At 57.4% G+C, this 15,261-nt stretch overlaps 1 protein-coding gene across 4 annotated transcripts in view; it reads left to right on the top strand.

The window, feature by feature from the left end:
* GTF2IRD1 (GTF2I repeat domain containing 1) overlaps positions 1 to 10,589 on the top strand; it is a 29,297-nt gene extending 18,708 nt beyond the window's left edge. For 2 of the 4 annotated variants that reach the window (XM_039914515.1, XM_029081609.1), the window contains exons 14-27: positions 104 to 193; positions 1,286 to 1,390; positions 1,625 to 1,690; positions 2,338 to 2,521; positions 3,564 to 3,625; positions 4,403 to 4,465; positions 5,398 to 5,481; positions 6,387 to 6,570; positions 6,739 to 6,767; positions 7,972 to 8,049; positions 8,189 to 8,381; positions 8,785 to 8,822; positions 9,400 to 9,572; positions 10,352 to 10,589. In XM_039914515.1, the coding sequence (XP_039770449.1) occupies positions 104 to 193; positions 1,286 to 1,390; positions 1,625 to 1,690; positions 2,338 to 2,521; positions 3,564 to 3,625; positions 4,403 to 4,465; positions 5,398 to 5,481; positions 6,387 to 6,570; positions 6,739 to 6,767; positions 7,972 to 8,049; positions 8,189 to 8,381; positions 8,785 to 8,822; positions 9,400 to 9,572; positions 10,352 to 10,414 (1,412 nt within the window). In that variant the 3' untranslated portion in view covers positions 10,415 to 10,589. The remainder of the gene's footprint in view (positions 1 to 103; positions 194 to 1,285; positions 1,391 to 1,624; positions 1,691 to 2,337; positions 2,522 to 3,563; positions 3,626 to 4,402; positions 4,466 to 5,397; positions 5,482 to 6,386; positions 6,571 to 6,738; positions 6,768 to 7,971; positions 8,050 to 8,188; positions 8,382 to 8,784; positions 8,823 to 9,399; positions 9,573 to 10,351) is intronic. The other 2 variants (XM_039914516.1, XM_039914514.1) reach the window with 2 other exon arrangements.
* The last annotated feature ends 4,672 nt before the right edge of the window (positions 10,590 to 15,261 follow it).

Here is a 15,261-nt window from a genome sequence, read left to right as displayed (position 1 = left end):
GTGATCTGGACCAGAACAGATGTGGGAAGTAGTGCAGGGGACTCCAAAGCTGGTGGGTCTGGGGACCAGGTGCTGGTGTAACTGCTCGTTCTCTTGCCCCCAGACCCATCTCCGGCCTCAGGTGAAGTCCCCAGCATGCTCAGTGCCCCCCTGGCAGCAGACGAGTCCGGCTTCAGGCAGGACGCGTTGGCAGGTAAGAGCTCGGAGGCTGCAGGGAGGGACAGGGGACCCTTTCCCCCTTTCTGCCCTCCCGGCACAAGCTGGGTCCCCCTGGACGAGCTGCTGTGGGCCACAGGCACGGTGATTTGTTAAGTGCTTTACTAAGTATCAAACACTGTGCTAAGCGCTGGGGTAGATGCAAGAAAATCAGATCAGACACAGTCCTTGATCCAGACAGGATTGACAGTCTGAGGAAGAGGGAGAACAGGGATTTAACCCTCATTTTACAGATGACGAAATGGGGGCCCCGGGCAACTCAGTGACTTGCTCCAGGTCAGCAGTGGAGTTGGGATTAGAACCCAGGTCCCCTGATGCCCAGGTCCAGGTCCTTTCCCCTCTGCTTTGCAGCCTTCCCGTGTTTTCAGTCAGATTCTCCTCCACCCACCCTCACAGTGCCCGCTCGGGATTAGGGCAGGGGTAATAATAATAATTGCAGTATTTGTTAAGCTCTTACTATGTGCTAGGCACTGTACTAAGTGCTGGGGTAGATACAGGTTGATTGGGTTGGACACAGTTCCTGTCCCACATGGGCCTCACAGTCTTACCCCCCATTTTACAGATGAGGAAATAGGCACAAGATGGAACAGTGATGGTTGTCCCCATTTCCTAGAAGGGCCAGCAGAGACCCTTTTCCCCAGCAGCAGGCTTGGAACAGGGGTCTCCGGACTCCCGGGCCTGCGCTATCCCCACCGAATCTCCCTGCCTCCCTCTCCCACCCCTGGAGGTCATCCTGTCCTCGGCTCCTCGGTCTGGGCTGGGCTGACTGCGAGCAGTTTTGGGGGGTCCCCTAGATAGAACCCCTTTTTTGTCCCCACCGCGGCCGTGCCTGCTGCCCTGCAGGACTGGGGGCGGTGCCCCAGGCCACCCCCCACAGTGGGATCCTCTGGGGCCGCCCACGCAGGAAATGGCACGGGGACAGGCAGGGCAACTATGATGGGACCCCTCGGCTCCAACCCCTGAGGAGCACATGGTCCCGTCGAAGCCAGGGGTCAAAGCTGGACACGAGGGGGTGGGCAGTTGGGGGTCAGGCGGAGGGGGCCTGACTCTCCCGGGTTCTGCCCCCTAGACCCGGTCCCTTCCGGTTCTGCCCCAGCCGACCGAGCTTCCTTCCCTCCAGGTTCGGACAAAGGGCCTGGCGTGGAAGCGCGGCCACAGGACAAGCCGGTGGACGGTGAGAGGGCAGGGAAGTTGGGGACCAGGGGGAGTATCCTCCGGGAGTCCCAGAGGGCAGACCTCCAGACGACTCCACTTCCCCAGGGCTGGACTACCCGTTGGCTGTGGGTGGGGGCCAGGGGAGGTCCCAGGAGGTGACCCCACCCCCCAGAGACCCCATCCAGCGAACCCTTGACGGGCCGGCGGCAGGGGGGAGGGGGCACGTTCTGATCCTGGGCCGGTTCTGCTCCAGACAGCATCGGCGATGTCATCCGCCACTTGAGGAAGCAGGTGGAGGAGCTGTTCAACACCTGCTACGGTGAGCCTCCGCCCCCACCCCCACCCTTCCCCGCCTCTCCTCCTAGGTAGCTCCTCTGCCCCTCCTGCCCTCCTCCTCAGGAGCTCCCCACCCCTTCCACGATGGATAGAGCACAGGCCCGGGAGTCAGAAGGCCATGGGTTCTAATTCCGGCTCCACCACTTGTATGCTGCGTGACCTTGGGCAAGTCTGCGCCACTTGGGCAATTCACTTCTGTGCCTCAATTACCTCAGCTGTAAAATGGGGATTTGAGACTTGGAGCCCCACATGGGAAAGGGACTGTGTCCAACCCAATTGACTTGTACCCAGCCCAGCGCTTAGTACAACGCCTTGCACACAGTAAACGCTCAACAACTACCACAATTATTACTTTTATTATTATTCACCCACGTTCCCGGCGAGGCGGAAGGTCAGCCTGGCATGGTTGCCGAAAGGAGCGGGCGACTTCCTCTTGCCCTCTCTCCCAGTGGCCCCATCACCCCCACAAGCTGGGACCCAGGCACACCCACCCCATCGTCCCCACAGAGCCACCCCCTCCCCCCCTTCCTTTATGCCCCTCTCGGGGGGGGCGGGCGTGGGACCCCCGAGTCCAGGCGGGTTCCAGCCCCACATCTTCCCTGTCTGCCCCACGGTTGTGACCCGCCACAGCGAAAGCCCTGGGGCTTCCGGAGCCGGCCAAGGTTCCCTACTCCAAGTTCCTGCTGCACCCGGAGGAGCTGTTCGTCGTCGGGCTGCCCGATGGCATCGCCCTGCGCCGCCCCACCTGCTTCGGGGCCGCCAAGCTGCGCCGCATCCTCCAGGCCGCCCACGGCCTGCGCTTCGTCATCAAGCGGTGAGGGCTGGTGGCTGGGGGCGGGAGGGGCAGGCCGGGAGCCAGCCTGCAGGATCATCAGCTGCTGCCCAGTCACCGATCACTCAGTACTATTTCTTGCGCACCTATTCTGTGCGGAGCACACCGTACTGGTCATCTGCACCCAGGGCAGGACCCTTCTTCCACCTGATTATCTGATTCGAGAGGCAGCGTGGCCTGATGGCTGGGAGTAAGAAGCACTTGGGTTCTAATCCTGGCTCTGCCACTTGCCTGCTGTGAGAACTTGGGCGAGTCATTTCACTCCTCTGTGCCTCAGTTATCTCATCCGATAAATGGGGATTAGGACTGAGCCCCATGTGGGACAGAAACTGTGTCCAACCCAGTTTGCTTGTATCCATCCCAGCACTTAGTACAGTATCTGGCACATAGTAAGCGCTTATTGAATACCACAATTATTATTTTTATTATTATCTGGTATCTATCCCGGCACTTAGCATGATGCTAGAGGAACCTTGTGGCCTAGTAGAAAGAGCCCGGGCCTAAGTGTCAGAGGACCTGGGTTCTATTCACGGCTCTGCTACTTGTCTGCTGGGTGACCTTGAGCAAGTCACTTCACTTCTCTGTCCCTCAATTGCCTCAACTAAAAAAAGGGGATTCAATTACATGTCCTTAGACTCTGAACCCAATGGGACAGGGACTGTGTCCAGCCTGATTGACCTATATCTATCCTAGACCTTCGAGCAGTGCTTGGCACACGGCAAGTGCTTAACAAATATAAAAATAAGAATACAGTGCCTGGCACATAGTAAACACTTAAAAAAAAATCACATTAAAAAAATTAAGGCCGGGCATGTAGCAGGTCCTTAACAAGAACATTATTCTTGTGATTACCATCATTGTTATTATTATTTTAAATGTAACCATTCTTAATACCTTATCATTATTGTCTTATTACTTGGAAGAGAGCCCTGGCAAGGGTGGAGGGAGTGGGAGGGCCAGGGATGGGTGGGCAGGGGGCAGGGGCGTGGTGAGGCCCAGCAGGTGGACCATCGGTGTTTTCCAGACCGGAGCTGCTCGTGGAGGGCGGAGTGAAGGAGGTGGCCACTGCCAGCCCACCGGCCCTCGGTAAGGATTCGAGGTGACCGATAGCCAGGAGCTGCCTGTCTTCGACCGGCTCCGACCGCTCCCTCAATTAATTTCTTTCTGGCTCGCCTCAGTGGTCCCAGTCCTGACTCAAGACTTAATGAGCACTCACAGTTTGCAGAGCACTGTGCCGGTACCCTCTGTGTGCCGGGCGGCCACTGTGTGCAGAGCGCCGTGCTGGGCACCCACTGTGTGCAGAGCTCTTTGTTGGGTATATGAGAGACTACAATAGTCAGAGCCCCAGCCTTCCAGACTTCCTGGCTGAAGGAGAAATTAGCCCCAAGTTGCCCGACATTAAGTAGGGATACACATGTCAGGGCTTGGATCCATGAGAGAGAAACCAGAGGATGACCATCCAGGTCTCCCGGGGCCAAGCCCGACCGATGGGGCCAGAAGCAAGAAGACATCCCTCGAATCTCGGCTCCACAACTTGTCTGCTCTGTGACCTTGAGCAAGTCGCTTCACTTCTCGGTGCCTCAGTGACCTCATCTGTAAACTGGGGATTGAGGCTGTGCGCCCTATGTGGGACAGGGACCGTGTCCAATCCGATTATCTTGTATCTACCCCTGCACTTAGTACAGTGCCTGGCACAGAGTAAGAATTTAAAAAATACCATCCAAAAAAGGGGACGGCCTCCTGGAGGAGGTGGCCTTCAGGACTGCTGTGTGGATGGGGCGAGCAGAGGCTCGCCTGCGTCTGTCTCTCTGTCAGCCTCCTCCTTCATTGAGCTGACTCTTCCTCTGCTGTCTCGCATTTCAGCAGTGGAGAGAGACACCGGAGACACGCTGGCGGATGAACCCCTAAAGAGATCGGGGTTCCAAGGTAAGGAGAGCGGGAGAGGCCCCCTGGGGCCAAGGGCACCCAGACCCCCTGGCCGAGAGCCCCCCGAGCTCTCAGCTGCCGAGAGACTGGTCCCTCTGGGGAAAATCGGCCGGCCTTGGGGCCACGAGACTGGACGGCAGCCCCGGGGCCTTGTTTGGGGTCACTGGATCCAGGATCCCATGTTCCTTTGTGACTCCAGACCCCAGACTTAAACCCATGAGCGGTCCTGTTAGGACTGATTCCAGTCCAGTCGGCTGGCCACCACCCGCCCGGAGATCCGACTGGCCCCCCACCCCGGAAGCCCCAGATCTCACTCTAGCTGTTGTTTCCTCACCACCCTGCCCTCCGGTCAATTAATCAATGTTATTTATCGAGCACTTTTGTGCTCAGAGCTCTGTCCTGAACATTTGGGAGAGTGTAATAGAGTTGGTAGACCTGATCCCTGTCCCCAGGGAGCAGAAGGTCTAGAGGGCATTGGGCTGGACTGGGAGCTTGTCCTGAGAGTTATTCTGGTTCCTGCCCTCAAGGAGCTTCTCTTCTAGCATGGGAGGCAGCGACACACTTTATTTTCCAATCATGGCAACTGGAGGGAAAAGCAGGACAGAACAGGAAGTTGCACAAGTGTGCGGAGTTGATGTAGCTCAGTCAATAATGGTTAATCAATCAAGCAGTGCCATTTATTTCACCCTTCCTGTGTGCAGAGCACTGTACAGAGCACTAGGGAGAACACGTTGGAATAAGATTACTGATCTGTACAAAGGTGCATAGTGGGGAATGTTGGGCTGACACATGGGGGTGTTGGCAGTGAATTGAGGGAGGCTTCTAGAAGGAGATGGGATTGTAGGCGGGTTTGTAAGCTCATCGTGGGCAGGGAATGTGTGAGCCCCATCCGATTGGTTGGCCAGCGCCCCTGACCTCTTCTCTTCTCACAGAGAATTTTGACGCCAGGCTGTCACGGATCGACATCGCCAACACGCTAAGGGAACAGGTCCAGGACCTCTTCAACAAGAAATACGGTGAGGGCCAGAGGGAGGGAGGGAGGACCAGAGAGATTGAGAAAGAAGGGCCCCGGGAATGGCCCAGCCTGGGGCGGGTAGCCAGCCTTCGATCGGGCCCTGGACTGGGTCCTGGGGAGATGATGCTGGAAACTAAGTCCATGTTTCCTACCCTCAAGGAGCGTACGGTTCAAGGGGCCGGCAGGCCAGCAGGTAGGCAGGCAGAAAGGTGGAGAGACAGGCAGTGAGCTGGAGAGAGAAGAGCTGGGAGGAGTTTTGGCTGCAATCCCCAGCCTCCGAGACTTGGCATAGCCTCCTTGCAGATGTAGCAGCAGGCAGCAGAGGGGACGTTTTGCCCGACGGGTTTCTGCCATTAGCACCTGGGCGCCCCCGAGCCCGTGGCCCATCCCTGGTCCTGAGGGGAGGGTCAGTGGCTCGGATGGAGTGTTGGACTTGGTTCCCCTCACTGAGGGGGTGCCCCTGGCCCTGTGTTCCCCTCTTTCCACATCCCTCCACAGGCAGCCACGGGTGCCCCACACCACAGTCAGGTGCTTAGAAGCACACGTGTATATACCAGTGCACGCAGAAACACCAACACATGCACTCACGCACACAAACTCAGCACCCGCCGCTCTATCCTGTGAACACATACCCAACCTACTCACACACACACGCGCGTATGCTCCCCCAGTCTCCCTGCACCCTCTGGTCATTCTGACAGAGGGCTAATCTATCTATACCCCTCACACGGTGGCATGCTATGACTCCCCATCCCAGGATGCTCAGACAGCAAGGGGGTCTCTGTCTCCCCATCCCTTGGTGCTCAGAGCGGGGTGCTCTCCCCTCCCACCCCCAGTCGCTCAGTTGGCAGGATGCTTTCTCTCTCTTCCCGGGCACTCAGTCGGCGATGCGCTCTGTCTCCCCAGGGGAGGCTCTGGGGATCAAGTACCCGGTCCAGGTCCCCTACAAGCGCATCAAGACCAACCCCGGCTCGGTGCTCATCGAGGGGCTCCCGCCTGGGATCCCATTCCGGAAGCCCTGCACCTTCGGCTCCCAGAACCTGGAGCGCATCCTCGCCGTGGCTGACCGCATCAAGTTCACCGTCACCCGGTGCCGTGACGGGGGCGACGACGGGGGTGGGGGCTCGCGGGGAGGTGCCGGGGCAGGGGTCGGGGGAGGGAGGGGGTAACGGACCCCGTCGGCTCCACCCAAGGCTCCCCGGTACTAACCCCTGGGCTGGCGACCTCCCTGACCCCTCCCCTGCTGGTTCTCTTCCAGACCCTTCCAAGGACTCATTCCCAAGCCTGGTAAGCTCAACCCCGGGGTGGGGGTTGGCGACGGTGGGCCGGTGGGGAGGTGCCCGGCCTCAGAGGATGCTTCCCTTATCCCGGGGGGGTTGGGGGCTGGGGTGGCAGAGCCCGTGCCCGCTCCTCCATGGGCCGACCACTCTCAGTCCCCATCCCCCCAGGTCAGGAGGAGATGAAAGTCGGGGCTGATGGCTCACTGAGCCATTGGCTGCACATCCCTGTTATCCCCAGACTCCTAGCATCTGTGCCTTCTGCTGTAGATAATCAAGGTTGGGCGTGTTTCCATGCCCTGCGTGTTGGGTGGCGGCGGCTCCCTTCACTTGTCTGACGTGGTTTGGGGGTTCCTTCATGGGGAGAGCTCAGACCCCTGTAGAAAAGGCCTGTGCTTCCCAATAACCCCTGCTCCCCTTCCCCTCCCCTCCTCCCTCTCCTCCACCCCCTTCCTCTCTACTTCCTCCTTCCTCTTCCTTCGACTACATTCCCCACTGCCCTCTTGTCCTCCCTCCCCCCTCTGTCTACCCAAGACCTTGTCGCTCCCACCACAGTCCCTGCCTCTACCATCCCTCAGCCTCTGCCTCTGCTATCCCTCAGCCCCCTGCCTCTGTCCTCCCGACCTCCCCTCTGATGCCCCTCAGTCCCCACCTCTGCTGCCTCCCCCTAGCTGCCACCTCGCCACCCGCCCCCCCAGGCCCCTGCCTCTGCCGCCCTGTTCCTCTCCAGCTCTCTCGGCCGTGTTCTCTCGAGCTCAGAATAGACCGGCCCTTCTGGGGCAGCTAAAGATAGCTCGACACCCCCCCCCCCCCACCGCGTCCCCGTCCCCCCGTCCCCGGCTCACTTTCTTTAGTTAATTGGTGCCCCCCACCTCCGTTCTTAATTAGCTCTGGATAGCAATTCCCCCCCACCCCCTCCACCATGTGTGGGATATACCAGGGTCTTGGTCAGAGAAGATGGTTCCACCAGGCCCCCACCCTTTTGCCCCCCGCCCTGGCCCCCAGCCTCCACGCCCTTGCCTTTGTTCCTAGATCCAGATCCTGGCCACCCACATCCTGGCCCTCGGGGTGGCAGGACTGTGGTTGGTCCCAGGGGAAGATTCCAGTCCAGGGGACGGGGGTGCCTCTGTCTCGGGCCACCACATCGAGTGGCCGCACGGTGCCCGGGCCAGGCTCAGCCCCCAGCCCCCAGGTTTCCTCTCGTTCCCTTCCAGATGAGGATGACGCCAACAGGCTCGGGGAGAAGGTGATCCTCAGGGAACAGGTCAAAGAGCTGTTCAACGAAAAATACGGTGAGGAGGGGGCCGGGCTGGAGTCAGGGCGGGGGCCGGGGAAGGACGCTTTTGCAGAGCACCGGACCGGGGACCCACCACGAACGCCCGGGCCCTGGGTGCCCGTCTGACCTCCGCTCTCCCCGGCGCGTCTCCGCAGGGGAGGCCCTGGGGCTGAAGCGCCCGGTGCTGGTCCCCTACAAGCTGATCCGGGACAACCCCGACGCGGTGGAGGTCTCCGGGCTCCCCGACGACATCCCTTTCCGCAACCCCAACACCTACGACATCCGCCGGCTGGAGCAGATCCTCCAGGCCCGCGAGCGCGTCCACATCGTCATCATCAGCCAGCTCCAGTGAGGCCGCCCGGTCCTCCCGGACCCCCCGGACCCCGCCGTTCCACCCCCAGACCCCTGGGACCCTATCGCTTCCCCCGGGCCCCTGCGGACCCACCCCCTCTTCCCAGACCCTGCTAACCGCCCCCAGACCCGCGCCCCCCAGGGACCCTACCGACCTCCACACTCATTCACACACTCCCTCCCTCCTCACACACAAGCATACAAGTGTGGGTGCTTGTGCAAACACACACACACACACACACTTGGAGCACAGCAGGATGGGGGTGTGGCTGGAGAGGGAAGTGATTGGGTCTGGGGGAACAGAAGCATTCTCGGCTCCAGGCGGAGACATCCCCCCCCGACCCCCCGAAACCTGATACACGCATGCAACTTGGTCTAACTCTCCTGTGTTCTTCTTCAGGTCTTTTGCCGAAATCTGCAATGAGGCTAAGCCACCAGGTGAGTAGAGGGGTTCCAACTGGCCCCTCCCCACCCCCGTCCTACATCCCTCACCCTGGGGGAGGCTCGGCACTGGGGGTCTCGAGGCCTAGGGGTGGGGGTAAAGGGTTTATCGATCGATGGTATTTATTGAGCGCTTACTGTGTGCAGAGCACTGTTCCGAGCACTTGGGAGAGTACAGTGCTATAGAGTTGGTAGATATGATTCCTGCCCTCCCCTCCTGTCTTCTCCTATTCTCATCCTGACCCCTGGCAAGAGAGTCAGGTGAGGTCACATTCCCCACTTATATAGGAGGAGACCGAGGCAGGCCCAGACAGGTCAAGCAACTTACCCGAGGTCCCGCAGTAGGGCAGGGATGGAACTGGGACTGGAACCTAGATCTGCCAGCTCTCAGATCCCCATTTCTACCCACCAGACCTCGCCCCTGATTGGGGTCGAGGGGTCAAAGGTCTTAGTCCTGGCAGGGGTTGGGGGCTGTGGGAAGACTGGAGCTGAGAGTACTTTCCCACCCAGTCAGGAACCCCACTTTCCCCCCATTAAACCGCCCTCACCTCCATGCCTCCTTTTGTCCTTTCAGCAAAAGACAGCGGCGTTCCCAGGCGAAAGAGGAAGAGGGTTTCAGAAGGGAATTCAGTGTCATCTTCCTCTTCCTCCTCCTCCTCCTCGTCCTCCTCTTCTTCGTCTTCTTCCTCGTCCTCGTCTTCATCCAACATGGAGTCCACAGTGACCACCAATCAGATTTCTCTCGTGGTAAATCCCACACGCCTTCTAGGGGAGATCCTGGCCGGGGGTCCGGCAGGGAGGGTCTGGACCGGAGCTGTTGGGGCAGTGTAGATGCCCTCACCTCCCAGCCACAGGCAGGGCAAGGCGGGGAGGGATGGAGGCCTTCCCCTCTCCCACCTACCCCCGAGACCACCCTCCCAGGGTTCCTCTGAGACTGAACACCTGTTTGACTAGAAAAAGAGAAGAAAGTTTCCAACCGCGGATCCAAGAGGGGACCGCATTTGAACCTGTTGGTAGAGTTCTGGGCCGTCAAGCCTACCTCCCTCACAACCCTCCCCGGCAAGGTTGGCGGCTGCAGATGTTTATCACAGCCTTGCAGATAGTTTGAGAAAACTACCAGCCTGCCCTGGCCTCTTCCCTGAGGCTGGGGCTTCTGGGAGGCGGGCAGGGAGAATGTCAGAGGCACCAGGAGCCTGGCGGGAGGACACAGACACCCCCAGGGGTTGGAGCACCCATTTTTATTTGGTTTTCTTCCTGCCCGCAGCCCGTTTTCTATGACGGCCTGCATCGCGCCTTTCCTTTGTAGGGCTGCCATCCCCTGACGTGGATTCTGAACAGTGTTTGAGGGACTTCTTAGGCTCTGACCCATTTGCCTTTCTCTCTCCCTCTTTCTCTCCGCCCCCTCATCTCTCCCCTCTCCTCCCTATCTCACCCCACCCACTCCCTGACTCCCCTCGCCCTTCCCCATCTCTCTGCCCCCCCCATCTCTCCCTCTCCCCTCCCCATTTCTCTCTGTCTCTCCCCAGCAGTGGCCAATGTACATGCTGGACTATGGAGGCCTGACGACTCCAGGACCAGTGAACTACTAAGGTGCCCCGCCCCACCCCACCCCACCCCTGGAAAAAAAGACTCGGCTCTGTAATTTATGTAAAAATGTATATTCCGCTATATGGACTGATATAATGCCTTTTAGTTTTTCCAATGATTTTTACACTATATTCCAGCCACCATGGCCTTTTTAAATAAAAAAAAAAGTGTTGCCTTGCTCTTAAACGCTCCCATTCCTGTTCTGGGGACCCAAACCGGGAACAGGTAAAAGAAAGTGAGACCCCCCCCTTCCCATACCTCACAAAGACGTACACACACCCTACTCTCTCTCTCTTTCTCTTTCTCTCTCTTTGGTTCTCACTTTCTCTCTCTCTCTTGCTCTCTAGCTCTCTCTCTCTTTTGCTCTTTCTCTCTTTCACTCTCTGTCTCTTTCTGTCTCTCAACTTTCTTTCGCGCTCTCTCTCTCTTTCCCTTTTCCCAGCCCTCCCTCCATCCGGAACAACCCCACCTCCCCTCTTTCCCTCCCACCTCAGCTCCTGGTTCAGCCCCCAGCAGCACCCAAGAGACTTCATGCCTCCCCCCTTCTTCCCCGAGCCGGTGCGCCAGCTGGACCTCCCAAATGGAGTCTTGGTACAGCGTGAAGGAGGGAGCCTCTCTGAGGCCAAGGCGGGCCCGGTGATGGAGGAGCACGAGGCCTTGGCTGCAAGGACAACAAGGATTTCGTCTGCCGTGCACAGGGTGCTGTACCAGGCTCCTACTGTGTGCAGGGCATTGTACCAGAGGCTTATTGGGTGCAGAGCCCTACACCAGGTGCCTACTGTGTGCAAGGTGCTGTATGGGCACCTGTGGTAGGAGGACTCTGTACTGGATGGCACCTACGGGTAAGTTGCCATTAGGACTGTGGAAAGATTCTTTGTGGAAATCTGTCCCGATCCCTCCTCCCCTGACTTGCCCCAGAGCCGTGGCGTCCTCCGCTGGGTCCCCAGACGTACAGCAGGTCAGCAGAGACGATCCGTGCGGGGCCGGGCCGAGATCAAGGGACACTCGGGACTGCGATGTGGCCCTGCCTCACTGGCTCGCCGGTGGGCGGGGACCCCAGGAGTCCCGGCCGGGGAGCGGCTTGGAGGGAGAGAACCTGGCTTCAACTGAAGTCCCAGCCCGGCCCCCCAGTGTCACCGGGCCCTGTCTCCTGCCTCGCTGAGGCGTCTGTGGCCCGAGCTGAGGGCCGGACAGGAGCCGGGGGGTCTGACGGAACTGGGGGCCTTGCCGGAGTCCAGACGTCGGTTCTTGAACGAGAGTCCCTTCAGCAGTCAGGTGACGGCACGCCAAGCGGCGCCGTGTTATGCAACTCGAAATGTGGATTGTTGTTGGATTTGTAAACACCCAGTGAGAAGTGGCAAACACTCCACAACATGGGGCGGGCCAGCTGGGGAGGTGTGGCGGAAGCTGTGTAGAACACACACACGCACATACGCACCCACACACCCACTCCCCCCCGTTCCCCGCCCCATCTCCACCCACGCTGCTGTCCTGGCTCCGGTGTCTGCTCCCTCCAGGACCTGGTAAAGCACAAGGGCCAGGTCATTCATTCATTCACTTGTATTTATCAAGCACTTTGTGTGTGCAGAGCACTGTACTAAGCGCTTGGGAGAGCCTAATATAACAGTAAACAGACACATTCCCTGCCCACAATGAGCTCACAGTCTAGAGGGGGAGACAGACGATTAATATTAATAAATAAATAACAGATACGTACATAGTGCTGCGGGACTGGGAGAGGAGATGAATAAAAGGAGCAAGTTAAGGTGACGCAGAAGGGAGTAGGAGTGAGAGCAGGTCCCAACCCCTGCTATCAACCGACCCCCCGATTTCCCCTCCCAGGCCCCAGTTGGCTGAACCACAGCTCTCCTGACCTCCTTCAGGAAGTCTTCCTGGATTAACTTCATTCCATTCATTCAATCGTATTTATTGAGCGCTTACTGTGTGCGGAGCACTGTATTAAGCCCTTGGGAGAGAACAATATAACAATAAAGACACATTCCCCGCCCACAACGAGCTAGGCCTTTTACACGTGGCCCTGGGGAGCATCTCGAGGTACTCCACCACCCCACCCTCCAACTCGGCCAATCCGCGTCTTTCCGTTCTCTTTTCCCTCCTAGCTATACGCGATTTTGTGTCTCCCCCTGTTGGTTGTAAGTGCTTTGAGGCCAGGGCTTCTGTCTATTACCTCCTCTTTTTACCCTCCCATGTGTCCGGTCCAGTGTTTGACCAGGCCGAGCACTCCGCCCACAGCGGACACCCAGACCGGCGTTCTGCACCCAGTACTAGTGACAGTGCTATCTGTTAAGCACTTACTATGGGCCAAGCACAGTTCAGAACACTGAGAGAGGTAAAGGTAATCAGGTTCGAAACGGTAGACATCCAGTGTAGTGCTCTGCGTGCAGAAGTTGCAGGTAAAGTGCTCCGCAAGCATCAGTCAGCTAGTACAGTGCTCTGCACACGGCAGGTGCCCAATACAATACTATGCACACGGCAGGTGCCCAATACAATACTCTGCACACAGTAGGCGCCCAATAAATGATCCGTGGAGTCAAGCGTGTTTCCACGGCCAGGTAGAGGAATCCATCAGATGGAGTCCACGGTCTGGGTTCCACATAATCATGAATTTGGGGATTTGTTAAACGCTTACTATGTGCCAAGCACTGTATTAAGCCCTGGGGTATATACAAGATTTTTAGATCCCACATGGGACTCACAGTCTAAGGAAGAGGGAGAACAGGATAGACTTCCCATTTTGCAGATGAGGGAACTGAGGCGCACAGAAGTGAAGAGACTTGTCCAAGGTCACACAGCGGTGTCAGAGTCGGGATAATCTTCTGACTCCCAGGCCTGGGCTCTTTCCATCAGGCCATGCTCCACATCTCAAGTTCCAGTTGAGAAATCCAGGTAGGGTCCACACCTGCCCCTTCCCTCCTCCCCGCCAGGCTTGGAAACCCCATTGAGCAGACCCTCCCTTTCACCTGGACTGGCGCAGGCCGGATCCAGACCCCAGCCGCCACCTGCATCCATGTCCCTTGGGCGTGTCTAGGTAAGGGGTGGGCCTGTGTCTTCGTGTGTGCACTGCACAATATGATTGAACATGTCTGGGGCCCTAGGCTAAGCCCAGAGGCAGGGGATTGGCCATGTGCATTCCCCCAGAGTAGGAGTGGGGCCAAGCCTGGTCCCGTCTTGCTGGTCCCTGCACTCCTGTGTGGCTGGGAGATACAGGGTTTTTTTAATTCCCATTTCACAGGTGGTGAAACCGAGGCCCAGAGCAGAAAATGACTACCCTGGGGCCACATGTTCTCCCCCTCTCTGACTCTGTGTTTCTGTCTGCTCTGTCTCTCTCTTCCCTCCTCTCTCTCTGCCCTGTAAAAAAAAAGATACAGTATTTGTTAAGCACTTATTATGTGCCAAGCACTGTTCTAAGCACTGGGGTAGATGCAAGTTAATCAGGTTGGACACAGTCCATGTCCCCCATGGGGCTCACATTTTAATCGCCATTTTGCAGAGGACATAACTGAGACCCAGAGAAGTGAAGTGTCACACAGCAGACAAATGGTGGAGATGGGATTAGAACCCAGGTCCTGATTCCCAGGCCTGGGCTCTATCCAATAAGCCAAGCTGCTTGTATTTACCTCTCTTCCCTATGCACCATCCCCCCGCTTCTTATGGAAATACTTGCCCCCTCTCTTTTTCCCTCCCTGACCACCATCTTCAACCATTGACTCTCCAGTGGCTTCTTCCCTACTGTTTTCAAACAGGCTCCCTTGACCTCACGCTCCCTCCAGCAATCCACCTCCCTCCTATCATTCCTCTCCAAACTCCTTGAGCGAGTTACCTCCACCCGCTGCCTCCACTTCCTCTCCTCCAATTCTCTCCTTGACCCCCTCCAATCTGGCTTCCACTCTCTTCCGTTCATGGTAACCGCCCTCTCTAAAGTCATTAATGACCTCACTCTTGCCAAATCCAATGGCCTCTACACCATCCTATTCCTCCTTGACTTCTCAGCTGCCTTCGACACTGTGGACCACCCCCTCTCCCCCAAAACATTATCCAACCTCAGCTTCCCTGCACACTGTCCTTACCTGGTTCTCCTCCTGTCTCTCTGGCCTCTCATGCTCAGTCTTTTTCACGGGCTCCTCCTCTGCGTCCCACCCCCTAGCTCTGGGTGTCCCTCAAGGCTCAGTTCCGGGTTCCCTTCTATTCTCCATCTACACACACTCCCTTGGAGAATTCTCTCATTCCCATAACCTCAACTACCCTCTCCTCTTGGATGATCCCCAAAATTACATCTCCATCCCTGATCTCTCCCTTTCTCTGCACACTCACATTTCCTCCTACCTACAGGGCGCCTCTACTTGGATGTCCCACTGACACCTCAGTCTGAACATGACCTAAACAAAACTCCCTTATCTCCCCACCGAAGCCCTGAACTCCTCTTGTCTTTGCCATCACTGAAGACAACACCACTATTCTCCTGCTCTTAATAAAGCAATCAAATTTATTGAGCACTTACCATGTGCAGAGCACTGTATTAAACACTGGGGAGAGTAAAATATAACAATATAACAGACACATTCCCTGCCCAAAATGAGCTTAAAGTCTAGAGGGGGGGACAGACATGAATATAAATAAATAAAACTACAGATACGGACATAAGTGCCGAGGAGCTGGGAGGGGGGATGAACAAAGGGAGCGAGTCAGGGTGACGCAGAAGGGAGAGAAAGAAAAGGAAAAGAGGGCTTAGTCAGAGAAGGCCTGTTGGAGGAGATGCGTCTTTAATAAGGCTTTGAAAATGGGGAGAGTAATTGTCTGTCGGATATGAAGAAGGAGGGCGTTCCAGGCC

The sequence above is a fragment of the Ornithorhynchus anatinus genome, chromosome 17 (genome assembly GCF_004115215.2).
Source record: "Ornithorhynchus anatinus isolate Pmale09 chromosome 17, mOrnAna1.pri.v4, whole genome shotgun sequence".
Classification (NCBI taxonomy): Eukaryota; Metazoa; Chordata; class Mammalia; order Monotremata; family Ornithorhynchidae; genus Ornithorhynchus; species Ornithorhynchus anatinus.
The sequence above is the reverse complement of the archived record's forward strand: the minus strand, read 5'-3'. Positions and strand labels throughout refer to the sequence as shown.